This window comes from Elephas maximus, chromosome 3, assembly GCF_024166365.1.
Source record: "Elephas maximus indicus isolate mEleMax1 chromosome 3, mEleMax1 primary haplotype, whole genome shotgun sequence".
Lineage (NCBI taxonomy): Eukaryota > Metazoa > Chordata > Mammalia > Proboscidea > Elephantidae > Elephas > Elephas maximus.
In genome coordinates this window covers 8,840,514-8,866,683 of record NC_064821.1, presented here as the reverse complement: position 1 = coordinate 8,866,683, position 26,170 = coordinate 8,840,514, and the positions used below count along the sequence as shown (strand labels likewise).

The 26,170-nt window shown below is 57.0% G+C and overlaps 2 protein-coding genes across 5 annotated transcripts; one reads left to right on the top strand and one right to left on the bottom strand.

Moving 5' to 3' along the window:
- The first annotated feature begins 59 nt into the window (after positions 1-59).
- On the top strand, positions 60-23,015 carry LONP1 (lon peptidase 1, mitochondrial). Of its 3 annotated transcripts, XM_049876513.1 has the most exons (18): positions 60-508; positions 4,116-4,204; positions 4,778-4,897; positions 8,118-8,349; positions 10,676-10,737; positions 11,281-11,410; positions 11,894-11,977; positions 12,629-12,849; positions 14,910-15,048; positions 15,851-16,029; positions 18,511-18,598; positions 18,918-19,040; positions 19,116-19,232; positions 20,153-20,293; positions 20,374-20,539; positions 20,777-20,994; positions 21,071-21,235; positions 22,580-23,015. In XM_049876513.1, the coding sequence occupies exons 1-18, from the start codon at positions 77-79 to the stop codon at positions 22,754-22,756; spliced, it is 2,883 nt and encodes a 960-aa protein (XP_049732470.1). In that variant the 5' UTR covers positions 60-76; the 3' UTR covers positions 22,757-23,015. The 3 variants fall into 3 exon arrangements, with proteins under 3 accessions (XP_049732470.1, XP_049732469.1, XP_049732468.1); XM_049876512.1 differs by having other exon boundaries at positions 4,781-4,897; positions 21,071-22,673; XM_049876511.1 differs by having other exon boundaries at positions 21,071-22,673.
- Positions 23,016-23,105: 90 nt separating this feature from the next.
- Positions 23,106-25,778, bottom strand: RPL36 (ribosomal protein L36). Of its 2 annotated transcripts, none has more exons than XM_049876517.1 (4): positions 25,726-25,778; positions 25,455-25,549; positions 24,340-24,474; positions 23,106-23,269 (listed from the first exon to the last, which is right to left on the bottom strand). In XM_049876517.1, the coding sequence occupies exons 2-4, from the start codon at positions 25,545-25,547 to the stop codon at positions 23,180-23,182; spliced, it is 318 nt and encodes a 105-aa protein (XP_049732474.1). In that variant the 5' UTR covers positions 25,548-25,549; positions 25,726-25,778; the 3' UTR covers positions 23,106-23,179. The 2 variants fall into 2 exon arrangements, with proteins under 2 accessions (XP_049732474.1, XP_049732472.1); XM_049876515.1 differs by having other exon boundaries at positions 25,659-25,727.
- Positions 25,779-26,170: the final 392 nt, after the last annotated feature.

Genomic DNA, 26,170 nt, shown 5'->3' with positions numbered 1-26,170 from the left:
CCCCTAGTGGCACGTAGCCTCCGGCCCGGCGAGCGGAAATGACGCAATTCTCGCGCGCCGCCAGGATGGCCGGGCCATGGCGGCGGGCACAGGCTACGTGCGTCTGTGGGGCGCAGCGCGGTGTTGGGCGTTGCGGCGGCCGCTCCTGGCCACCGCCAGCGGGCGAGCCGCAATTGCAGCCGACGCCTGGCTGTCCAAGGGCCGGCGGGTCTGTGACGCCTCGCATTCTTGGACACTGTGGGGTCGAGGCCCCGTGGCCACCGGTCAGTGGCGGGGGCTTTGGGAGGGGAGTAACCGCGGTGGCAGCGGCGCATTCTCGGGCAGTGAAGACTCCTCAGAGGGCGGCGCGGAGGATGGGGCCGGGGGTGCGGGGGGCAGCGCGGGCGGCGGAGAGGGACCCGTCATAACGGCTCTCACGCCCATGATGATCCCGGACGTGTTCCCACACCTGCCGCTCATCGCCGTCACCCGCAATCCGGTGTTCCCGCGCTTTATCAAGATTATCGAGGTAATGAGAGCCCCGCCTCGGCCTCAGTTTCCCCACCTCTGCAGGCAGCGGGTAGAACCGAGGGGTCACTTAGCGCTTTCCCGTGTCGCAGCTTTTCAGACGCGAGGTTTCTCAAAGGCCAGAGTTGGAATCCCTGTGTGCTCACCACTCGCTTGATGACCTTCAGCCAAATTCCTCTCCCTTTAGGATCTGTTAGGGTCTATTAGATGAGGGGAGTTGAACCTAATAAATGTAGAACTCAGGCCACTTCGAATCCCAGTTCTAGAAATGTGGGCTGGGAGACGCCAGGGTAATATTGCAGCTCAGTTACTTTTCTGCGTATCTTGGTAGATGTTTTGTAACATCTCCCCCAGGCGGTCGGCCCTGTGGTTAACAGTCTCTTTGCAAGATTCATTTTCCTTGAATTTTTTTGAACCCTCGCCTCGTGCCATGCCTGGCTCTAGGTGTTGGCAATACTAGCAGTGAGCACGCAGACCAAATTCATTCTAGTAGGATGAGAGAGGCAGTAAACAAGATTAATAGGTAAATGATAATATGTAAGAAGGCAGTAAGTGCTATGGGGGATAATAAAGCAAGGGATGGTACAGGAAGCTTAGGAAGAGGTTGGACTCGGGGGGCGAATGGTCCCCGAAGGATGTAATCACTGTTTATTCATTCAAAAAAGTGTTCTTGACCTTTTGCCATGTAGCAACCACTGAGGACAAAGTGGTGAACAAATCAAACACAATCTTTGTGTTTAAGAAGGGATGAGACATTAAACAAGATCATTTCAGACTGAGAGAAAAGCAAAACACCAGGGTGACGTAATAGAAAGTGGCACGTGGGCAGTGTAAGTTCAAGAAACTGGAGCCTTCAGGGTAGGAAAAAGAAGGCCTCAAGTGCCCTCCCCAACCCCCTCCTCCTTTTTTTTTTTTTTTAAACTGGTGTGGAAACAAGTGCAGGGAAGAAAAAGGTTATCTGTTAACTGCATGAACAAGGTCATATAGTGAGTCAGCTTCTGCCCTCACACTCCAGACTCTGCTAACTGAATGTCAAGGATCGCCTGGGAGGGAAAAGGACAGCACGGGGGGCAGCAGCCAGTCCATGGGGAAGGGAGAGAACGGGTCCTTCTCCACGTCATCTCCCACACTGCTGTTTGGCTGTGTATGAGCTGCCCTCTCAAGACCTTTCTTTGTTGTTAAGTAGTGGTAACTAGTGCAGGCGCCAGCGCCAGACCATGGGGTTTATATCCTGGCTTCAGGACCTTTAGCTCCATAACCTTGGGCAAGCTGTTTCTCTGGGCCTCCATTTTCTCATCTGCAAAATGGAAATAATAATGTTCCCTTATTTCTTAGAGTAGGAGCCCCAGTCGTGCAACGGTTAACAACTTGGCTGCTAACCGAAAAGGGCAGTGGTTTGATTCCGCCCAGCAGCTCTGCTGGAGAAAGACTTGGTGATCTGCTCCAATAACGATTACAGTCAAGAAAACCTTGTGGGGTGGTTCTGCTCTGTCACATGAGGTCACTGTGAGTCAGAATGGACTCGACAGCACCCAACAGCAACAGTCCAGCTAAGGGGAGGAGACAAATGCTGAGGCTGCAGCAGTCAACTGTTAGCAGAAAAGACATTAGGGACAATTCTGTGGGACTCAGTGGAGCATTCTGAACCTGTTAGCAAAGCTCCGTTTCCACTTGATTTTGTAGTGCCCGCTGACTGACCAGCTGGCCTTGGTAGCTTCTCTCCTTGTTAGTTGACTGAGCCTCTGAGTATAGACCTAAGGCCCTTAGGTTCTGGTGGGGATGCTATGGATCTTCTTCCCGGAAAAATGCATCTACTAAAAAAAATTGCCGTTGAGTTGACCCCGACTCATGGCTACTCCATGTGTGTCAGAGCAGAACTGTGTTCCATAGGGTGTTCAGTGGCTGATTCTTTGGCAGTTGATCGCCAGGCTTTTCTTCTGAGGTGCCCCTGGGTGAACTTGAACCACCAACCTTTGGGTTAATAGCCAAGCATGTTACCTGTTTGTGCCACTCAGGGACTCAAAAGTGTATTCCTCCACCAGCATCAGCATCACCTGGAGCTTGTTAGAAATGCAAATCCTCGGCCCACTCCAAACCTACTGAGTGAGGAACCCTGGGTGGGAGGACCAGGAAGCTCTTTTAACGAAGTTCCCAGGTAACTGATACACAGTAAGGTGTGATGGGTCCTGAGTTTAGCTGAGGTCTGGCCCGGGAGTTCACAGGCTTAAAAGACATCAGGGTTCCTGGTTGGTATGAATGGTTGACATGAATGGTTGACATGCTCAGCCGCTAACCAAAAGGTGGACAGTTTGAAGCCACCCAGAGGCACCTCAGAAGAAAGGTCTGGTGATCTACTTCTGAAAAATCAGCCATCGAAAACCCCATGGAGCACAGTTGTACCCTGACACACATGGGGGTGCCGTAGTCGCACCCAGCTCGACAGCAGCTGGATTTAAGAGAAATCACTGAGCCCTCGGGCCCTCTGTGCGCCATGCCTCACCAGATATTTCCCAGAAGACACTGCTGGCCCTTCAGCTGTGCTAGAGGGGTGTCGGAATGAGCTATGATCGGAGGAGGGCTTTGATAATTAATGGACAGGATATAGTTGTGACGAGGAAATAATTTCCATGAAAACCTGAGGAAGTCATCAGCCTGTGGAGTGGCCCGTGTCCGACTTACACATATTTAACGTTGCTTCTTTGACATTAATAAAAGGAGGTTGGTTTAGATTTTCAAACAAAGACATTTTGCCCTGAAAAACTTGTTGAAAGTGGTTGTTAATTCGATTTCTTGGTGCTGGTTGTTTGTCTACTTTTTTTTAATATGAAGTGTATCATTTGTAGAGAGTGTGTACAATAGAACATACACCCACAGTTTTTACGTGTACTGTTCAGTGATATTGTTTATGTTCTTTGAGTTGTGCAACCATTCTTACCCTCCTTTCCTGATCTGTTCCTCCCTCATTAACAAACTCACTGCCCCCTAAGGTTCCCGTCTCACCTTTTGAGTTGCTGTTAGTTTGATCCCACAAGTTGTTGTTGTCATTGTGTGCCGTCAAGTCAATTCTGAATCGTAGCAACCCTGTAGGTCCGAGTAGAACTGCCCCATAGGGTTTCTAAAGGAGCAGCTGATGGATTCGAACACGGACCTTTTGGTTTGCAGCCGAGTGCTTAGCCACTGAGCTACCAGGGCTCCGGATAGATCTTAAAAGAGCACAGTGCTCAAGGTAGAAATTTTTTACTAATTAAGCTAAACTGTTGTTTGTTTTAAAGAAGACTTCAGGGGACATTTTTTGGTTTAAGGTTTAAAGGTGATCTCAGAGCAATACTTTTGGGTGTTCATCCAGCCTCAATGGCTTTCAGTTTTCTATAGGAAGGGGGGAAACCCTCTAAGGAACGCAGCTAGTTTATACTACTGTACTCAGTTCTGTGTCTCCCCTCCCTGGCCCCTCCACCTTCTTCTTTTGATCAGGGCTCCTTGGGCCATGTTGGCTTGTGCTTTGGATCAGATTAGCACACCTGCAGAGAATAATACAGAAACTGCTAGAGCTGCTGGCAGAATGTCAGACACCTGCCCTGCATTTCACTGTAGGGTCATTGTCATGCTAGGTTAAAAATAAGAAGCTGGTTGAGCTGCTAAGAAGGAAAGTTCGTCTCGCCCAGCCCTATGCCGGTGTCTTTCTAAAGAGAGATGACAGGTAAGTGGCATTTTCCTTTACACCTTCGTCCAAGTCACTGGAGTGTAGCTCATCCAAAACTCCTGCTCTGTAGAGTAGCGTTGATCTTCGACCCTTGGCCCAAAAGAAACTAAGCAAAGCCTAACGGGGTCCAGACCAAGAAGCCCGCGTACCTTTCCAGTCTGGGCTGAGGATTCAGCTCAGAGCACAAGCTGTCCTGCATTGTCAAGACCGTGGGGGGATTAGCCTTGAGGGTCCTTAGTGTCACAGTCCACCTGCTAGGCCCCTTCAGAGCAAAGCTAGCGGGGCCGATAGCACAGCTCCAGGTCCATCCACCTTGCCCTCAGGTAGAAATCAGCTCCACTTCCAATTCTGAAGATAGGCTCACAGCTGACTCGGTAGTGGGAGTGTGCATTAGAATCAAACCCAGCTGGGCCCCACGGTCCAACAGGCACCTGTGGGCACCGAGGTGGCCGCTCAGTGTTCGTTGGTGGCCAGTGGGGTGCCTCTTGTCTCCCCCCTCTCCCTCTGAGCCCGTGTCCTAGGAGAACCTGGGGGTGTGTGCCGATACCCCTTTGTGCCCCTGTCCCCCAGCAGTGAGTCTGACGTGGTCGAGAGCCTGGACGAGATCTACCACACGGGGACGTTTGTGCAGATCCATGAGATGCAGGACCTCGGGGACAAGCTGCGCATGATCGTCATGGGGCACAGAAGGTGCGCTTGACAGGTGGTAAGGGTGCTGGCCTGTGGTGGCCGGAGTGTGCAAGATGGTGGGCGGCGACCTGGAGCGCCCGGGGCCCAGCGCTGACCAGCCCTCTCTGGTGTGCACTGCAGCTCTGTCTCCAGAGTGGGGCGGGGACTCAGACCTGTCCCTGCTGGGCCCCCTTTCTGTCCCGAGTCCTGTTCTAGTGGTGGTATGGGTGCTCAGTGAGAAACCGTTCCTTTTTTTTTAAAGATTTTATTAATTTCTGGGGGCAAAGTACACAGCAGACATACATCCATTCGTAGTTTCTATGTGGACAGTTCACAGTGTGGCACCGCTCTCACTGTCACCACCCATATTGTTTCATCGCCCCTTAGGGTTTTACTTTTCCAGCCTGTTTATTGATCTTCGTTTAGTGATTGCTGAAGTAGTGACTTCTACTGAGTCGGCTCTGACTCACAGCGCCCCCGTGTGTCAGAGTAGAACTGTGGTCCGTAGGGTTTTCAATGGCGGATTTTTCGGAAGTAGATCACCAGGCCTTTCTTCTGAGGTGCCTCTGGGTGGACTCGAACCTCCAACTTTTCAGTTAGCAGCCAAGCACGTAACCATTTGTGCCAGCCAAGGCATCCTTGCTAAATTGTTCTGTGCAGCTGATTCAGACCAGCATTGCAGAGGCACAGAAAGTAGCACGTGCCCTTTGATCACGCCTCTTCAGTGTCTGCGATTACGATCGAGTGTGTTTTCCTCCGAGCGCCTTGACTGCCTCTGCCGGCAGAGCTGAGACGCACACAGCGTGGCCGTTGACAGTTGTCACTTAACCAGGCATGTTCCCTCGTCAGTATGTTTAGTTTCTACCTCATCCTGCTGAAGGGTGCGCACAGCTTTTATAAGCTCGATGTCATTGTTACTGTCAACAGAGTAGAGTCCCTGGGTGATGCAAATGGTGAATGTGCTCGGCTGCCGACCGAAGGGTTGGAGGCACCTCCGAAGAAAGGCCCTCGTGGAGAGTCCGGAGCCATCGGTGTAGTTGTTGTTGTTACTGGCTGTGGAGTCAGTTCCAATTCACAGGGACCCCGTGTGTGCAGATGAGAACTGCTCCGTAGGGTTTTCGAGGCTGTGACCTTTTGGAAGCAGATTGCCAGGGCTTTCTTTTGAGGTGCCTCTGGGTGTGTTAGAACCACCAACTTTAGGTTAATGGTCTAGTGCTTAATCGTTTGCGTCGCCCTGGAACGCCTGTTTGTGCAGCAAAGGCTCTGAAGAGCCCGTTGTTGGAGACACTTGTTGGAATTTGTTGAATCTAGCAATTTCCGTCCTTTTTTGCTCACCGGTCTTTTTCTTTGTCAGCCTGGCCATTCCCCCAGAACACAGTCGGGGGAGATGGTGATCTGTGTCATGTGTTGATTCTGGCAAAAGTCCCGGTGGTTCTCCCACGGGCCTAAGCCACAAAGAGTCCAGCAGGAGCAGCTGAGGATGGGTGTCTCTGCACTCGTCCTCAGCTGCTCACGCTGGAGTCTGCTGGAGGGCAGAGGCTGCTGCTCTGTCTCCCACAAGGATTCGCGGGCCGGAGGGAACAGAGGAAGTCACAGCTGAGAGTCTGACAGCAGAGGGGACAGTAAGACACAGCTGAGACTCTGACAGCAGAGGGGACAGAGTAAGACATAGCTGAGAGTCTGACAGCAGTGGCGGCCCCTGTGCCGAGTGCTAACCCATGAGCTGTTGGTTCCTGAGGTGCACGGCTAGCTCAGTCCTCACTGAGGCCCAGCCCCTCTTCTCTGCACACCTGAGTCCTGCGTCAGCCAGGCTCTACACCTGTGTCCCTCCAGAGTGCACTGTCCTTTCCCTGGTGACAGAGGAGAGAACTGAGGCTTAATCCCTTGTGTTCATCCAGCACCTTGAGAGGGGCCTGCCCCTGTGGAGCCCACACCCCCAGTGGGGTGGACATGGCGGACCTGGAAACAGCAGGGTCGCAGGCTGCTTTTAGATGGGGGTTGCACACTGGGGACCAGAGCAAGATGGACGGGGGCGGGGTGGGCCTTGTTAGGGGAGGCTGCTGTCTTAGTCTCCTAGCGCTGCTGTAACAGAAATACCATGCTGGGGGCTGTAACAGACAGATGTTTCTCATCTCATGGTCTGGAGCCTTGAAGTCCAAATCTGAGTCTCAGCTGTCCGATTCCTTGGCAGTAGCCGTGGGCATTTCTTGATGATCCTTGCTCAGCATCTGTCTCTCCTCGTGTCTCTGTGTCTCTGTGTCTGTTGTGCTCTTATTTATTGTGGTGAAAATCTACCCAACCAAACACATACCACCTCAGCAGTTTCCACAGGTACAGTTCAGTGACGTTGGTCACGTTCTTCAAGCTGTGCTGCCTTTCTCAACAACCTTTCCCAAACTCTTTCACCATCGTTAACAAATTCCCTGCTCCCTAAGCGTCTCGTCTGTTCTTTCGAATTGCTATTGGTTTAATCCCATGTAGATAACTCTGTAAAAGCACATAGTGCTTCATGGAACCCTTCTTTTCTAATTAGGCTAACCCATTATTTGGTGCAAGGTGACTTCAGGGGATAGTTTCAGTTCCAGTTTAAAGACTTCCTCAGGGTAGTAGTTTTGGGGGGGTTATTTTGCTCTTTTTATAGCTCAGAAGCTGTTAGATTTAGAACCCACCCTACTTGGATATGTTCTGTTAACTAACAGAACAAAGAAAACCCTGTTTCCGAACAGGATTACATCCACAGGTGTAGAGATTGTGACCCCAGCACATGTTTTGGGGACACAGTTTATAACACTGCTTTACACGAAGTGGTCAGGGAGGGCCCCTCTGACAAGGTGCCTTCCGACTTGCTGCTGTGTAAAGAGCGCAGGCTGAGGCGGGGGTGCGGAGTCCTCGAGACAGCTCGGTACTTGGACGCAGTGATGCAGGTGGTCACAGGAGGCCCCAGAGCCGCTGCTCTTAGCTGCTACCTCAGTCGTATGCTTGGCACGCATGTGGGCAGTGGCAGGGGTTGGTGTGGGAAACAGGCTATGGCTGAGCCTGCCTGGAGTACAAGGATGGATGGAGGAGCTGGCGGCTTGGTCTCCACCTCAAGGCCCCATGGTTGCCTTCCCCGGTGGCTGCAGGGGCCTGAGCTCAGCCCGGACCTGACACTTCCAGCCTCACTTAGTTGTCATAACAGCGACACCTGGGCTGGGGGCCGGCACGCCCCGACGCCCCCGCTCCACCTTGCTCCCACCTTCAGGATTCACATCAACAGACAACTGGAGGTGGAGCCTGAGGAGCCAGAAGCCGAAAACAAGCAGAAGCCCCGGAGGAAGCCGAAGCGGAGCAAGAAGGAGGTGGAGGAGGACCTGAGCGCCAAGAGCCAGATGGAGGTGGTCCTAGATCCTGGCCCAGACGCCCCCAACGAGGTGCTCATGGTCGAGGTCGAGAATGTTGCCCACGAGGATTTCCAGGTTACGGAGGAAGTGAAAGTGAGTTGGTGCGGTGGTCGCATGGTGCTCCCATGTTCCCAAGGGACACCCACGGCAGACGTCACCAGTCGATCACGGTACTCTTTCCCGCAGAGCTCAGGGGTGGCCTCAGAGTCCTTGTCAGCACAGTGCCACAGCAGCCTCTCAAAGAGGGGGTCCCTTGTCATCCCGAACCTTGTTCTCGGGATGCATCTGGCTGGTCATGGGCCGCGCATCCTTTCCGAGTGAATGCTTTATTTTTCCTTATGAAAGGCCTTTAAGGAAACTGGGATCAGAAAGGTAAGGGAACGTGTCCTTAGCTGCCCCTGGAGGAGGCTGGATTTGAACCCAGGCCCATCCTGGCTCGAGTGTGTTGTGCAGAGACTGCCAGCAGTGCCCAGGGGGCCTTCTGTGCAGGCCCATGCCACCAAACCTGGGAGATTTGGACAGGGAGGAAGGAACTGACACCATGGCCGAGGCCATTTAGACAGAAGCGATCTTTGGCTACTTTGACCCCCAAGCCTAGGGCCCCTTGCCTCCCTCGTGGCATGACGAGCCGGCTGTCGAGGTGGTGATGCAGAGTGCCCTCCAGTCCCTCGGTGGTGTGGGTTCTAGGCAGGGTGACCTACCCGCTAACAGGGACAAAGAAGAAAGCCAGAGCTAATTGAGGCCTGGAATGTGCCTGGGTCGTTGACGTCACATGTCTGAGGAAGAACAAAGTCAGGTGTACCCAGCAGTGCTCGTGGGCTGTGGCACCGTGCTGAGGATTCTGAGGCAGCCTCTGAGCAATGTGGGAAAGAGTGCCACGATCGATTGGCGATGTCTGCTGTGGTGCAGGAAGAGGGCTGGCTGCATTTGCTGCTAAAAACCCAAACCCACCTTCAAGTGGGTTCCGACTCAGCAAACTTGAAGGACAGAGTAGAACTACTCAAGGCTGTAATCTTTTTGGAAGCAGACTGCCACTTCTTTTTCCCACAGAGCAGCTAGTGGTTCGGACCTCTGACTTTTCAGTTGGCAGCTGAGCACCTTAACCACTGTTAAGTACAAACTTTCTGCGATGGCGGAAACGTTCTACAATTCTGCGCTATGTGACAGGAACAGGATGTTTAATCCTATTTCGTTTTCGTTCAAGGAGCCTTGGTGGTGCAACAGTTAAGCATTCGGCAGCTAACTGAAAGGTTGGCAGTTCAAATTCACCAGCAGCTCTGCAGAAGAAAGGCCTGCTGATCTGCTCCTGTAGAGATTTACAGCCAAGAAAACCCTGTGGGGCAGTTGTGCTCTGTCACATGGGGTCGCCAGGAGTCAGAATTGTCTCGACAGCCCCACCAAGAGCAATTTTAATTTAAATAGCTGCATGCAGCTAGTGGCTACTTGCTGCCCACCACAGCTTTGGGATATCTTAGGAGAATCTTGAATTCTAAGAATCAGGAAGACCCCTGAGAGTCAGTGTGTTCATCCTGGTTGTTCCCAGTGCCCTGAACCTCCTGCTATCTGGTTTGGTTCCTTCTGCAAAGGTTGTCTCAGACAAGTTCAGGCCAATTTCAGTAACCAGAGACCAGGCAATTACGTTTAAAAGGCCGCTATGGCAGCCAGCTGCTTCAGGCCACCACTGTGGCCAATGGAGTGTGATGTGTTGGGAGCCTGGCGCCCTCCCAACACAAATGTGGAGCAGGTTTTTATGCCACAAGCTCCATCCAGTGACCCCGCCCAGAGCATTAGCAGTGTCACCGTGGCTGAGAGAAGCATGAAGGAGAACCGGGCTCGGCCATACCCACAGTGTCTGTGGCAGACAGCCTGAGAGTCTGGGTGGCGATGCACAGGCACACCCTGGAGCAGGGGTCGAGTCATGGCCTGGGCATCTCATGAAGTCTGAGATGGGAGAAGGAGGTGTGGCGGTTGTAAGGATAGCACTCGAAGAATCAAGAACCAAAAAAACCAAACCTGTTGCCCTTGAGACAATCCCAGCTCATGGTGATCCTATAAGACAGAGTAGAAATGCCCCATAGGGTTTCAGAGGAGGAGCTGGTGGATTTGCACTGCCAGCCTTTTGGTTAGCAGCCAAGCTCTTAACCACCGTGCCATCAGTGGTTAAGAATCAAGAGCCGCCCCCGCCCCCCCTTTTTCAAGGGGGCTTGTTCTGAGGTTAAAATGCAGGCTAGTCTGGTTGTGGTTTGTCCTTTCTTGGTCCTGAGTCCCTGTGGCTGGTGAATCTGGCTCCACGCCTTATCTGTCACGCCCTCCTTAGCCAAGCCAGGTGGCTGGGGAGTTGGTGAAGTGACAGGTGGAAGGAAGGGACTCCTGGGCTGCTGACCAGGCCCCAGTGACCCATCTGCCTTCTTGTCTGCAGGCCCTGACCGCCGAGATTGTGAAGACCATCCGTGACATCATCGCCTTGAACCCTCTCTACAGGTCAGTGTCCTTTCTGCAGCAAGGTCAGCACCAGGCCTTTGCAGGGTGTTGTCCTGGCAGGAAACCTTGCTGGGGATGGGTTTGTGAGGAGGAGGTTGCCTGACCCCCAGAGCTCTCTTCCCCTCAAGGGTGAGGGTGGGATCGGAGGTCTGCCAGGAAAGGGGGATGTGAGCCAAATCACCTGGCTCTGGGCTTTTGCTAAAAATGGCCTGGATTCACGTGGAAGCCTTGGTTGTCATCTGCTCATGGGGTGGGGAGGGGCCTCATGAGGTCACTAAATGGCTGTCAGGGGGACTGGGGTTTGGGGGTGGACATTAGCCTTGCCCTAGCATGTGGGATGGGCTGACCCATCAGCCTGAACATGGGGCGCCTTGGGCACAAGAGCTGGCTCCCAGGGGACGTACTTGCAACACCTCACTCTGCACAGCTGGGGATAGGAGGCCCCCCTCAACACTCCTTCTAGCAGAGGGCACGGGGCCCAGGAAGGCCTGGCTGCTGTGGCATCCATGTATCCCTGTGGCAGCACTCCTCTGTCCCTCCCAGAGAGTCGGTGCTGCAGATGATGCAGGCGGGCCAGCGGGTGGTGGACAACCCCATCTACCTGAGCGACATGGGCGCTGCGCTGACCGGGGCCGAGTCCCACGAGCTGCAGGACGTCCTGGAGGAGACCAACGTGAGTGTGGTGGCAGCAGCTAGCTTCCCCAGCACCCACTCCCTGCAGCCTTACGACCTGCTGGTCCCTCTGCACGCCGGGAGCCAGCCCCAGCCCTGCCCACAGCCCTAGCTCTGCTCTTGAGAAGGATTCATGTTGGCAGGGGCCATCTGTCCATGTCCGTCCATCTCGTTCACTTCAGTGGCTGCGTCGTCTCCCCCGCAGGGGTCCTTAGTTGGGTTGTTGGGATTGTCTCCTGCCTTTGGCTGTTCCCAGCAGTGCTTCGGTGAAGTCATCCACACAGCTTGTAGCCTGGGGGTGTCTTTCTGGAGAACTGGACAACTGGTCTGAGTGTGGGCGGCTTTACCTCTGTGGGGCGTAGCCTGGCGGCTGTGCAGAGACCCTGTCGCCGACACGCAGCTCCTGAGGGCCCGTCCTCCCCGTCACCCTGGCACAAACAGATGCCAGCCCGTGACCATCCTCACACCTCCCCTTTCTCGCTAGATACCCAAGCGGCTGTACAAGGCCCTGTCACTCCTCAAGAAGGAGTTTGAGCTGAGCAAGCTGCAGCAGCGCCTGGGCCGGGAGGTAAGCACAGGTGGGGCAGGCGGCCGCTCCTGGAGTGACCAGCAGGCTGCTCCGTGTCAGCCAGACTCAGATGGGGCTGCTGGGAGGCCGCCACAACAGGCTGCAAAGTCCTGTGTGATTTGAGGGCTGTGCAGAGTCAGTCGCTCTGTGGTTCTGGGCTGTGGAGCTCCTTGCGTTAAACAGGAAACTTAAAACTGATGCCAGAGTGTGAATCGAGTGGCGAGGTCCCAGCACTGTCCTGTCTCGAGGGAGAGAATTTCTCTGCTTTGTTGGCCTGGGAGCAGCGCTAGGAATCAGGAACCAACGCAGGAAAAGTTGAAATGTTCCAAGACTCGGCTGTCTGGGGTCCACTGTCCTGGGCAGGGTTTTGTTCTGTCGTGCATGGGGTCGCCACACATCAGGGGCCAATTTGATGGCAGCTGACAACAACAGAATTGATTTGTGTGTTACTGTGGTGCGAGTCCTCCGAGTTGGGAGATGTTAGGTTCAGCGTGAAAGGACTTGGAGGATTTGCGGGCGGGGTTTTCTCCTCCCCACACTCCCGGGAGGCAGTGGGGACCATGACTGTGGCCAGCCCCCTCCCAGCCCAGCACAGCCACACCTCAGGCTGGGGTCCTGTGAGGCCCGTCACGCACACCCTTGGCCCTGCAGGTGGAGGAGAAGATCAAGCAGACCCACCGCAAGTACCTCCTGCAAGAGCAGCTGAAAATCATCAAGAAGGAGCTGGGCCTGGAGAAGGAGGACAAGGACGCCATCGAGGAGAAGTTTCGTGAGCGTCTCAAGGAGCTGGTGGTCCCCAAGCACGTCATGGACGTGGTGGACGAGGAGCTCAGCAAGCTGGGCCTGCTGGACAACCACTCCTCTGAGTTCAAGTGAGTCCATGGATGCGTGAGCTCTGCGGGGCACAGTGTCCGGCCCTTGGGGTGTGACCCCCTTCTCATTCCCCAGCCTTGGGAAAGCCAGGTGACCGGCTGTAGGGTCTGGGATGGCAGCCTTGTTAGCCCGGAGGGTGGGGGTCCCTCTGGCACGATATGGAATGGGCTGTTGTCATCTCCACTTTACAGATAAAAATTCCAGTGCTTAGAGAAGTTAGTATCCAGGGCCTCCAAGCCAGTAGATGGTGACAGAGGGATTCGAACCCAGGGATGTCTGGCTCTAAGCCAGTTCTTCTAGGAGGACTAGAAGGCCTCAGACCCTCTCCTGTCCCCTGGCCCCTCTCTGGGTGCTTTGAGAGCCATCCAGGAGGTACCTGTGCCTTGCCTTGTGTTATCTTCCCCAGCACCGGCCTGGGGGGCTCTATTTCCCCCCACAACAGTTCACACAGGCCAGTTCATCAGGTTCTGCCCACACCCGGCCCACTGGATGCAGCCAGGATAGAACAGCCCCTCTGCTCTGGCCCACTTAGTGCACCAAGCCAGTGCTGTTCCTCATGGATGGTAGCCCTAGGGCAGATACTCTTTAGACGGGAGTATCTGAGCTGGAGTCACGTGCCTGGCTCTGAGGACTTCCTAGAGACTCCAGGGGAGAATCTGCTTCCCGGCCATTTTTGGCTTAGGAGGCCACCCACATTCCTGGGCTCATGGTCCCCTCCTCTGTCTTCAAAGGATTTTGCCATCCCTCTCTCTCTCTGATCTCTGTCTTCGTCGTCACAGCTTCTCTTTGATCTTCATCTCTCCCTTTTACAAGGACCCTTGCGATCACCTTGGGCCCACCCGGCTCATCCAGAGTCATCCCCACCTCACAATCCTTGCTTTACTCACCTGCAAAGTCTCTCTTGCCATGTAAGGTGCCACAGTCACAGGTTCCAGGGATTAGGATGCGGGCGGACGTCTTTGGGGCTGCCATTCTGCCTTCCTCCTTCTGCGTTTGTGTACTTGGTCAGCGTGGGCCAAGCAAAAGGCCACCGAGATGCTGCCCACCGCCCCAGAGCAAGTGGGTCTGTGCCACTGGCTCTGCCCCAGGGCCTGAGAGCCTCAGGACAAGCCCATCCCAGTTACATGGGGACTCTTGGCCCCGCCCCAGGTACTACTCCTAGTTTCCTTTTCCCCACTTGGCGCCTAAGACCCTTTTCCAGCCACGAGCTTGGTGACATCCTGGCTTGTCACATCCTTGCCATGGCTTCTGTGGCCCCTAAAACACAGGTGCTCACTGCATTCACAACACAAAGGAAGGAAGCAAGAGCACCTCAGGTCAGCTGACCAGGCGGGTCGGGGTGGACTGTACCTGAGGTGTCTTGTGGCCACCGGCTCTGTGGGGTCTGGGGCCTGTGGCCTTTCCAGCTCGTCTCCAACACCAGAGGGTGAGCCCCTTGGTGGCAGCATACCCAGCATTACCTTGGTGCCTGTAAATGGGCCTTCTGGCCTCCCCCCAAAACAACCAGTCCTTCACATCCACAGACCCGCTCCTGGCCCAGAAGATACTTCTAGGCCAGGGCAGCTGCCATCCACAGGCACACAGCTCCAGGCTCAGGGTCGGTCTGGGGCTATCCTCCCAAGCCCCACTGCCTGCCTTGGTTTCCCCACTTACCCTGGGCCCCGGTTTCTCCTCCCTTACCCTAGCCTCCTCTGGTGGTGGTCACTGCCCCCATTGGGGTAGAGAGGGCAAAGGGGCCCATGCAGCTCAGCTTCGTGCAGACGTGTCAGACGTCGAGTGGTCCCCCTCTGTGCCGAGGCTCCGTGCCTTCCCTGAGACCTGGCAGAGTACTTTGTCCTTGCTGGCCACAGGACATCTCAGTTGCAGTTCATACCCAGGCACCTGTTAAAGGGGTCCCACCCCCACCTGCCTGTTCGGCCTGAGGTGCCCTTGGTTCCCTCATCAGCGTTGCAGACGTAGTGGGCGCTGGGGACATGCCAAGCCCCGCGCCGTGGTGGCCTGCTGAGGGCTGCGCGACGCGCCAGGCTCCACTCATCAGCTCCCGTTTCTTCTGTGGCAGCGTCACCCGCAACTACCTGGACTGGCTGACGTCCATCCCGTGGGGCAAGCACAGCAATGAGAACCTGGACCTGGTGCGGGCCCAGGCGGTGCTGGAGGAGGACCACTACGGCATGGAGGACGTCAAGAAGCGCATCCTGGTGAGCCTCTGGCACCCCTACCCGGCCTGGGGTCCTGGGGCACCGGCCGTCCCACCTGGGTGCCACATTCCCACATCCTGAATGCACTTGGTCGGGGTGCCTAGGATGGGCCCAGGGGCACAGTCTCTCTCATCTTGTGGATTTATCTCGGGGTGGGGGTGCCTCAGGGCTGACCCCCATACCTGGAGCTGAGGATTTCCTGCATGCTGTGGGGGATCCCACAGGAGCCGCCTGGGGTGCAGAGGGACTTGGCAGGGTAAGATTGTTGGGGGCTGATGAGGTGCGGGACCCCAGGGGGAGGGAGTGGCATTGAGGCGGTGCAGCGACAACAGGGATACTGTGTGTACCTGAGCCACTCGCCTGCCTGCCCGCCCGCCCGCCCGCCCACCAGTGGGAGCTCGCAGGAGCTCATAGATGTGCGAGGTGTGACGGTAGAAACCAGCAGGGCCAGAGCCCATGGGGCAGGGAACAAGGCCAGATGTGCCTGCCTGGGGGTAGGCCTGGTGGAACCCAGGGAGAGAGGCACCAGTTGGTCCAGGGAGCTGGGTAGGATGTGCCTTGTTGGGGGCAGGGCTCCCGGGATGGACGTAGAGCTCTGGGTGGGGTTGCTGGTCACCCTCAGCCCCCCAGCACTTAGCCTCCTTGGCCACAGGCTGGCTGTCTCGCGGCAGATGACGGTTCTAGCCACTGAGCCCCTCTGGGGCGAGCCCGGACCCTTCGTGTGAAAGCGGGGAGGTGTGTGCGGCTCAGGGTCCTGGGCAGAGCCCCCCAACCTGCCCCTGAGCGTGGCTTCTGCCCGCAGGAGTTCATCGCTGTCAGCCAGCTCCGAGGCTCCACCCAGGGCAAAATCCTCTGCTTCTATGGCCCCCCTGGCGTGGGCAAGACCAGCATCGCCCGCTCCATCGCCCGCGCCCTGAACCGCGAGTACTTCCGCTTCAGCGTCGGGGGCATGACTGACGTGGCGGAAATCAAGGGGCACAGGTAGGCCAGGCCACCGTGGCAGTATCTGCCCTCATGGCTCCCTCAGCCCCGTCTGGTCAGTTTAACCCCCGTAGGCATCATCCACATTCATGTTTGCTCCAGCGATTTTGGTTGCAGGTAACTTTGCTCACTGGAGTAAGTAACTGGAAAACCTAGGCGTAGAACCGACTTCAGGCCTGGCTGAGTCCAGGCGCTCAGACACTGGCAGGAATCTGCATCTCTTGGACAGGCTTTTGGCAAACGACCCCTGATAGCTCCAGCCCATGTTCCACCAGCTCAGCAACCCTGATGGGGGAGAAAGCACCACTCGGTGTGTAGGACCAGGGTGGGCTCAGCCTCCTGAAAGCCTGTGGCCTAGAGTGGGAGGGGGGAAAGGTGGTCTCCAGCAAGAGTGGGGGGAAGGGGTGTTCACTGAGAGCAGGGGGGAGGGGTCTCCAGCGAGAGCAGGGGGAGGGGGTCTTCACTGAGAGCAGGGGGAACTTCTGCACCAACCTTGTGTCTCTCCTCCCTGTTGGCCCAGGGCAGGGCCAGGTCTTCCCTCAGGGTAGAGCCTTCATGCCAGCCTGGCCCATGGGGCCGACAGGCAGGAGGGTGTATTCTCATGGCCTTCCAGCTATGCTAGTCTGTGGAAGACAGTTTTTTTAGAAGCTTGGTTTCTGTGAGACAGGTGTGAGTGGTGTGGTGTATTTGCCAACTGTTGGGATCACCCTGCACTGAGTTTAAATACGTTATGAGTCAGTGTTTAAAAACTGGGAGCTGTCTGGCTCCTTTAGAAAAAAAAAAAAAGAAAGAAAAGTTCTGGTCCCCTGGGGCCCACTGGAGCTGGGCTGTGGCTGGCATTTGGACAGGTGAGAGCCCCTGGTTAGCACAGCCTCCGCTTCCCTGGCCGTCTTCACCCCAGGAGCTTGCCTCTCTTGCCGACCTCCCCTGCCGGGGCCTGCTGTGAGCACCAGAGGTTCTGTGAAGGGAGCCGTCCGCCAGAGACGGCAGGGCCAGGGCAGCCAGGGAGGAGGGACACGCACCAAGAGCAGATGGGGACAGAGGCTGAGGCCCAGCCTGGGAGGGCTGGGGCGCCATCCCCTCCCAGGGAAAAGGACTGGGCTCAGAGCAGCAGGGCGAGGGGGAGGAGCGGTCCGAGGGAGGCCCAGGTGGGGCCTGGTAGCAAGTGGTTTGAGGCTGGCTTCCTGCAGCAGACCCCAGAGCTGTGGGCTGAGGACCCCACTGGGGGTGAGCTGAGACCTTGGCCGAGTTTCTAAACCACATGCAGGTGGTCTTTGACGTTGGGTGCTTCACCGAGAGGGCTGAGGGGATATGGGGAGGGGGGCGGGTGGCAGGGACCGTGGGCACTCTGTGCTGATGTCATTTGGGCTCCTGACAAGGACAAGGACATGGAACTGACTGCCCTGACGAAAGAATCCCACTGATAACCACAGCTGCGGCTCCATGGTACTAAACCCCTTTCTGTTCACAGGGGCCCACAAGGCCCGCCCCCTCCTGCCCCGGCCTCCACCTGCTCCCTGTTTGGTCCACTTCGTTCCAGCCAGCTGCTGGGCCCTCCTGCTTTTCCTGCCCTGAGGCTTTGAACCTGCTGTTCCCTCTGTCTGGAGCAATCAGACACCCACATGGTCCTTACCTCACTGCTAAAACCATATCTCCAACTGGCACTCAGAATTCCCCAACCCGGCATTATTTTTCCTGTTTCAGACACAAAATTCCTCTCTGCTTTGCGTAAGGAGCCCTAATGGTACAGCAGCAGTTAAGCACTTGGCTGCTAACCGAGAGGTTGGAGGTTCAAACCCACTAGCATCTCTGCAGGAGAAAGACTTGCCGACCTGCTCCTGTAAAGATTACAGGAAGCTAGGAAACTATGGAGCAGTTCTGCTCTGTCCTGTAGGGTCCCTGTGAGTTGGAATCAACTCGAAGGCATCCGACAAGTGTTTTGTGCAGGGTGTTTTTGCTTTGTGGGCCCCTTCACAGCCCAGGAGTCAGGTCTGGTCTGTTCCCTGCCAAGTCCCACATGCTTGGAGAAGAGCTGGGCTCAGTAACGAGAGTTCAGGAGAACTGGCCAGTTGTGGGCAGACCCTGGGCTAGGCATCTCCACTCTGGGCACCCACAGCCCACAGGACAGTGCTGGGTCTGAGGGGCCTTTGTGAGAAGTGGCACGGGCAGGATTGTGGGGGTCCTGGGTGTCCAGCTCAGGACCCCACCAGGGGTGGGGGGATGTGCTGCTCCCAGTGCCTGGCTGTGCCAGCCCCGCTGTTGGATGGGGTTGTGAGTCCCGGTGCCATGGCTCTGCTCCCCTCTTCAAGGGTTCCTCAGCCTGTGAACCTGGGGGTGAGTGTCGGCATCTCCCAGCTTGCGTGAGTTGGGGTGACCCTCTGCAGATGGCCACCGCTGACGTCCTCTGATGCCGGAAGGCCTGGACAGGCTCTGGAGTCCCCAAGCACCAAGGTGCCAACCCCACCATGCCCTCTCCCACAGGCGCACATACGTGGGGGCCATGCCGGGAAAGATCATCCAGTGCCTGAAGAAGACCAAGACGGAGAACCCACTGATCCTCATCGACGAGGTGCGGCGGGCCGGGGGGCTTGCCCTCTGAGCTCGGACACTGTCTCCAGGCGGGGTTGGGTCCCTGTGCTTAGATGCTCCCCGAGTCACCGGGGTGTCTGGCTGTGACAACAAGGGGAGGGTCCCCTCCAGCCCCTTGAGGACCCTGTCCCTGCCCACAGCCGCACCTGCTAGGCCACCTCTCTGCTTGCCCAGCCTCGTGGCCTACGTGCAGCCCTGCACACCCTCAGGGTGTCCTGGCCCCAGCCCCACGGCGCGCAGGGTCTGGTCCTGCTCGGTCTCCCGCCCAGTGCCAACACCCCCGCCCACTGCTGCCCCAGGTGGACAAGATCGGCCGGGGCTACCAGGGTGACCCCTCATCGGCGCTGCTTGAACTGCTGGATCCGGAGCAGAATGCCAACTTCCTGGACCACTACTTGGACGTGCCCGTGGACTTATCCAAAGTGTGCAGCCTGCTGGGTAGGGGGGTGGCGGGGGGTGTCAGGCTGGGCGGTCCTCAGCACCTGGAGCTCCCACAGGTGCTGTTCATCTGCACAGCCAACATCACCGAGACCATCCCGGAGCCACTGCGGGACCGCATGGAGATGATCAACGTGTCCGGCTACGTGGCCCAGGAGAAGCTGGCCATTGCCGAGGTGAGACACCGCCCAGGCTGTCCCCGACCTGGGAGGGAGCGCTTGGGATAGGGGACACCCAGCACAGGCTTGGGGCACAGTAGTGTCCACCAGGTGCCAGACGCTGTGTGGGGACAGCAGTGACCCTGGGGCCCCTGCCCTCGAGAGCTGGCAGGTGGTGTGACCAAGAAGTAGGTCAGGCCTTGAGATAAACATAAGGGAAATATACTCTACAAGCAGGGTTTATGGCCATTTGGTTGAAGGGGGTAGTGGGGGCCCCCGCATGTCCTGTGTCCACAGCTGGGGTGAGACTTGATCTCCCCGGCTGACAGAAGGGCAGACTCAGGGCCCTAAAGGGACAGGTGGGGCCCATTAGCCCACATTAGGGCTGTGTGCTGGCCTGAAGTCTCTGCTGGAGCAGGCACTGGGCCCTCTGCGTGCCTCTGTCGCCCTCAGCCACACAGTGGTTCTCGTGACAGTGTTGAGTGGCTGCTCTGTGGCAGAGAATGTGCTGGGCCGTGGGTGACCATGGTGCTTGAGGCTGAGAGCTACGGCCACATGACCAGTTGGCCACCACATGGGACCCCAGGCTGTACAAGGGGCGCGGTGGCATGCATCGCCCAAGGGATCAGGGAGGCCTTCCTGGAGGGAGCGGCATCTAGGTTGCCGTTTGGAGGGTGACTGGAGGTCAGTCATGGGGGCAAGGCAAACGGAGGATGGGGCTGAGTATAGGCCTGGACAGGAGACCTGAGGATGGAGGTGGCGCGACTGGCGGGCTGCAGGCCCCACCCTCTGCCAGGACCGCATACGGTGTCACCCCAGGAGTGGCTTCCGTCTCCCTCACCAGATTATGGACCCGCTCTGTCTTCCCTACCCCATGGGGGCCTGTGGTTGGTGGGCTTTCCTCAGAGGCCCAGCCCTGACACAGTTCTCCCCCACAGCGTTACCTGGTGCCCCAGGCCCGTGCTCTCTGTGGCCTGGATGAGAGCAAGGCTAAGCTGTCATCGGACGTGCTGACCCTGCTCATCAAGCAGTACTGCCGGGAGAGCGGTGTCCGCAACCTGCAGAAGCAGGTGGAGAAGGTGAGCTGGCTGTCCCCGCTGCCCCTGCTGCTCCTGTGCCCTGCCATTGCTATGCCCACCCTCCGCCTGCCCTGCCCCAGGTGTTACGGAAGTCTGCCTACAAGATTGTCAGCGGTGAGGCCCAGTCGGTGGAAGTGACACCTGAGAACCTGCAGGACTTTGTGGGGAAACCGGTTTTCACCGTGGAGCGCATGTACGACGTGACGCCCCCTGGTGTGGTCATGGGGCTGGCCTGGACCGCCATGGGTGAGTGGGCCTTCCTGAGCAGTCCCTGGCTGCCTTTTTGCTACCACGTGGGGACTCGGGTCACTCTAGGTTGTGAGAGAGTAAGCCCCCTACCCCCCACCCCCCGTGCTGTTGAGTGGGCAGTCCCTGCAGCGTGAGGTGGTGGTGGTGACAGCGGGCAGATGGGATGGTGACGGGAGCCATTGGGGTGGGCCAGGGAGAGTGGGTGTGAGCTCACAGCTCCATCCTGTCTTCCAGGAGGCTCCACGCTGTTTGTTGAGACATCCCTGAGGCGGCCACAGGACAAGGATGGCAAGGGGGACAAGGACGGGAGCCTAGAGGTGACAGGCCAGCTGGGGGAGGTGATGAAGGAGAGTGCTCGCATTGCCTACACCTTCGCCAGGGCCTTCCTGATGCAGCAGGACCCCACCAACAAGTTCCTGGTGACCTCACACATTCACCTGCACGTACCCGAGGTGAGCACTCGCCTACCTTGCCCGCCCGCGCCACCTCTGCCCGGCTGCCTGCCCACCCACTCGCTTCTCCCCCCAGGGCGCCACCCCCAAGGATGGCCCAAGTGCTGGCTGTACCATCGTGACGGCTCTGCTGTCCCTGGCCATGGACCAGCCAGTGCGCCAGAACCTGGCCATGACTGGTGAGGTCTCCCTCACGGGCAAGATTCTGCCCGTTGGTGGCATCAAAGAGAAGACCATCGCAGTGAGTGCCAGGGCCCCGCTCCTGGGTGGCACCCCACTGGCATTCACCACCCAGGGTCCCAGGCTGAGTCAGGGCCCAGGCAGGGTCCCTGCCCTTGAGTGGCCTGAACCAGGCACCCAGCTCGGCTTCACCAGCGGGTGGCAGGTCCCAGCCACCCCACACATTTTGTCACATCTGGGTCTCACAGGAATCAGAGTAATGAGCCCATTTCACAGCTGGCTAAATGAAACCCCAAGTGGGGCAGGCTCTGCCCAGGGCCAGGTGGCAGAGGGGCTGGACTTACCCCCAGGGTTGCCTGGCACACAGCCCATGCTCTGAGTCTGCTCCTGGCTGCCCCTCCACAGGGCATCTCAGGCTTTTTGAGACTCTGGCCAATGTCCTAGAGCCTCCCCCCAGGACTTCATCTCTGCTCAGCCTTGAGCCCATGGGTGGGGAGCACAGGCAGTGAGCAAGATGAGGCATGGATGTGCCTGGTGGGTGCTCCGCAGGGTGAGGCCTGCCACGTGGGCTGTGGCCTGGAGCCCCACTGCTTCTACCTGGCTCTTGCCCACCCACCTCCCCTCCTGATAGTCCCCATGTGGCCTGATTCTGTCACAACCATGCACACCTCTCCCTCCTCACTTGCCCTGTGTCCATTTTCCATCCTGTCCCCTGTTCTCTGGGCCTTCCCCAACTAGGTGCTTAGTCTGATCAAGGGGGCCCATGGGGGTGGGGAGAAGCAGCTGGGTGACCAGTGCAGGGGACGTTTTGGCTGAGGTGAGGTTCACAACTGTTGCCTCCCTTTTCTGCATCTCTTTCCTCATTTGATAGCCGCTTCTCCTTGGAGGGTAAGTAGGAGAGTTCTGTAAGGCAACAGTGCCTTGCCCCGGGAGCAGGCAGTCCTCCCCTAAGGCAGAGCTGCAGGCTTGAGGGACCGCAGCACAGGGACCCTGGGTGGGATGGGCTTTGTGGGCCGTGCAGAGGGCCTTAGCTTCTACCCTACGCAAGCCAGGAGCCCTGGAGGGCTGTGAGCAGCATGTCTGGAAAACTCTACGCTGTGTCATGCTTTCAGATGTTCTCCAGACCCGTTAGGTGCCAGACTTGTGTCTGGTAGCAGATCCCATGGTTAAGCCCAGGAAGAGTACACGTGTCTTCCCAGGTCCAAGAAACTCTGTGTCTGTGGACACCCTGAAGGTGCCCAGCTCTGGGGGCCCAGCAGTCCAGGCTGTGCGAGCAGAGACCAGCACTGTGCCCCAGGACCTCAGTTTCCTCTTCCAGCCCGTTCTCTCCTGGAGCAGTAGGCTCCTGTGCCTGGGTAGCTCCCTCCTGGACCTGACCGGAATCTCCACGGTCCTCCCTTCCCAGGCCAAGCGTGCTGGCGTGACGTGCGTGGTGCTGCCAGCAGAGAACAAGAAGGACTTCTACGATTTGGCGGCGTTCATCACGGAGGGCCTGGAGGTGCACTTCGTGGAGCACTACCGTGAGATCTTTGACATCGCCTTCCCCCATGAGGAGGCCCAGGCCATGGCCGTGGAGCGGTGACGGCAGCTGCGGCACCTCAGCAGCGGATGGGCTCAGGTCCCCTGGAACTGTGCACCGGGACAGAGTTCTCCCAGGATGGGTGGCCAAGCCACCAGGAGGCTCAGCCCAGCAGCCCAGGCCCCAGAACCTCAATGATGGCTTAATCAGAGTTTGACGCCCAAGAGCTATTTAATTATGATTAAATACCATTTCCAGTACCTTGTGGCTGCCTGCATTTGTCTACTGCCACCCCTCCCGTGACACAGGACCCAGGGAGGCAGCAGGCAGGCTGGAGCTGCGGGTACCAAAGGGATGGAACGAGACCTCCCTCTTTCCAAGGCTGCCACAGGCCACAAGCTAGAGCTGGAGCCACGTTTCTGGAAAAGCTTTATTACTGTGGTGGTGGTGGCGGGGTGCGGTTACAGCAGACAGGCAGGGACGCTCTCAGTCTTTCTTGGCAGCCGCCTTCCTCATGGCGGCCAGGACGTTGCTCAGCTCCTCTCGCTTCCTCTTGGCTCGGATGTGTGTCCCCACCTGCCGGGCAGGGAGAGCTGGTCAGGTCAGCCTGGGCCCCCCAGCCCTGCCTCCCAACACCAGCAGCCCACCTACCCTTTTTTTTGTGTGTGCTTTAAGTGAAAATTTACAAATCAAGTTAGACTCTCATACAAAAGTTTATAAACGCCTTGCTATATACCCTCCCCCTGATGCTATATGCTCTCTCCATAATGAGACAGCACACTCCTTCCCCCCTCTTTCTTTTCGTGTCCATTTGGCCAGCTTCTGACCCTCTCATCACCCCTTCAGACGAGATGCCAACAGTCTCATGTCTACTTGATCCAAGAAGCTCATTCTTGACCACTACCATCGTCTATGCCACAGTCTAGTCTAAGCCCTGTCTGAAGAGTTGGCTTTAGGGATGGTTCCAGTCTTGGGCTAACCAAAGGTCTGGGTACCATGAGCTCTGGGGTCATTCTAGTCTCAGTCAAACCATTAAGTCTGGTCTTTTTATGAGAATTTGGGGTCTGCATCCCACTGCTCTCCTGCTCCCTCAGGGGTTCTCTGTTGTGTTCCCCATCAGGGCAGTCATCGGTTGTAGCAGGGGCACCATCTAGCTCTTCTGGTCTCAGGCTGATGTAGTCTCTGGTTTACGTGGTCGGTCTGTCTGTCTCTTGGGCTCATAATTACCCTGTGTCCTTGGTGTTCTTCATTCTCCTTTGCTCCAGGTGGGTTGAGACCAACTGATGCATCTCATATGGCCGCTTGCTAGCGCTTAAGACCCCAGACGCCACTCTCCAAAGTGGGATGCAGTATATTTTCTTAATAGGTTTTATTATGCCAATTGACTTAGATGTCCCCTGAAACCATGGTCCCCAAGCCCCTGCCCCTGTGGCGCTGCCCTTCAAAGCGTTCAGTTCATTCAGGAAACTTCTTTGCTTTTGGTTTCGTTTAGCTGTGCTGACCTCTCCTATATTGTGTGTTGTCTTTCCCTTTACCTAAAATAGTTTTTACTAAGTAGTGAAAGCCCCTCTCCCTCCTCCCTCATAACCACCAAAGAATATTCTCTGTTTAAACTATTTATCAAGTTCTTATAATAAACCACCTACCCTTTTCTTGATGAACTTGAGGGCCCGCTTGTCCTTGGAGACCTTGAGCAGCTCCATGGCGCGCCGCTCATAGGGGGCAAAGCCGCACACCTCCCGGATCATGTCCCGCACGAACTTGGTGTGCTTGGTGAGGCGCTGGGGGCAAGGGGCTGTCAGGGTAGGGACTCTGAGGCCACGCTGGACCTCCCTTTCTGGTGGAGCACATCAGGCCCCCTGGGGTGTGTGCCTCAGTTTCCCCAGGTGTATGACAGGACAACAGTCCCCTCCTCTGGTTGTGAAGGCTGAAAGAATTAACTGGGGTAGAGTGTTTGAAAGTAGCCACAGTGGCATAATGGTTAAGCTAACCAAAAAGTTGGTGGTTTGAATCCATCCAGCAGCTCCACAGGAGAAAGTCCTGTCTACCTGCTCCTATAAGGATTATGGCCAAGAAAACCCTATGGGGCAGCTCTACTGGCACATGGGGTTGCTGAGTCGATACAGGCCCCGTGGCACCCCAAGAACAGATCATCTGACCATGCCCAGTACAAGAAAGCTCGAATCCTCCCAACACCCCGAGTCCAACCCAGCTTTGTCAATCAAAATAGACGACAAGGCTGCAGAGAAGCCTAAGCAGGCCCCCGCTCCCAGCTGGCTCCTGCTCCTGGCCCTCTTGCACAGGCTGTTCTCTTAGCTTGGAGTCCCCTCCGCTGTAACACAGAACAGCACACGAGGAGTCAGGGCTACTTGAGGAACAGCGCCTGCAAACTCAACAGACTGAAAACCCTCAATCTGACACACAAGGTCTCAGCTTTCCCTCCAAATTCCAATATCAGCCTTCACCCCTGCTGTTCCAGGTGGCCAGGAACGCCCCTTCCCTGCTTTCCACTCAGACGCGCTCCAACTCATTCGTCAAAACCCCAAAGTGGCACCATCAGCTCCAGCCTCGCTCACACGGGCCGGCAAGGTTGAAGTTTGTGGCCCTGATGGGTGCTCACCGCGCGGACGAGCAATGGCATCTTCGTTCACTGGTCTGACAAGTCCCACGACACCCCTGCCTCAGCTCAACCACCCCCATAGCTCCCCACTTCCAAGAGGCCGCGACCGCTCCCACCCCTGGCCCCGGGCCCCACACTTACCCCGCGGCGGCGGCTGTGCCTCGGCTTGCTAACATTCTTGGTCACTTTGTGGCCCTTGTTGAGGCCCACGGCCATCGGGTAGCGCACAGCCATGGCTGGGACACGGGTGGGGGGAGGAAGTGCAGGTCAGTCCCGGCTCGATCTCCGCCGCTCCGAACCCCGCGCCCCTGCTCCCTCGGGCTCGCTAGCTGCACCCTGCCGTACCCCAACCCGTGCCCCGGCTCCTGCGGGCCCGATGTCGGCGGATCCCCGCCGCGCGAGAACCGGTTACCTGCTATTCTTCAATGGCTGCTGTGGCGGAAGGGCCGGTGCCGCGCGGAAATCTGGGATATCTACTCTCCACCCGGGCGCGGGCCAGAGAGGCAGGAGAGGATCGCGCGCCCCTAGCGGCTGGAGGAGTCTCTGCGGCACTCATGAGCATGCGCGATTGGGCTCCCTGAGCTTGCTCTCGTACTCCGCTGAGGCGGCGGGGGTGGGGGGAGGGGGCGTAGGGGTGGGGAGAGGGGGACGAGGCAGAACCCAGTGGTCGAGCCCCGCGGCGTGGCGTGGCGTGGCGTGGCAGCGGTGCCTCTCTTGCCTCTTGACCGGGAGTTTGAATCCCAATTCAGCCGCTTTCTGGCTGACCCTGTGCCAGCGACTTCGCCTGTCGGAACCTCAATTTGTCCAGCTATAGCATGAGGACAATAATTACTCCAAATGGTTGAATGAGATGTAAC

Excerpts from the sequence above, each read along its gene's own strand:
- LONP1 (XM_049876511.1), top strand. The coding sequence starts at position 77 with ATGGCGGCGGGCACAGGCTACGTGCGTCTGTGGGGCGCAGCGCGGTGT. Across the intron at positions 4,205-4,777 it reads TTTCTAAAGAGAGATGACAG|CAGTGAGTCTGACGTGGTCG; the intron begins GTAAGTGGCATT and ends CCTGTCCCCCAG. Across the intron at positions 19,041-19,115 it reads TGCCCGTGGACTTATCCAAA|GTGCTGTTCATCTGCACAGC; the intron begins GTGTGCAGCCTG and ends GAGCTCCCACAG.
- RPL36 (XM_049876517.1), bottom strand. The coding sequence starts at position 25,547 with ATGGCTGTGCGCTACCCGATGGCCGTGGGCCTCAACAAGGGCCACAAA. Across the intron at positions 24,475-25,454 it reads GGCACAGCCGCCGCCGCGGG|CGCCTCACCAAGCACACCAA; the intron begins GTAAGTGTGGGG and ends CCTTGCCCCCAG. Across the intron at positions 23,270-24,339 it reads TCAAGTTCATCAAGAAAAGG|GTGGGGACACACATCCGAGC; the intron begins GTAGGTGGTTTA and ends CCTGCCCGGCAG.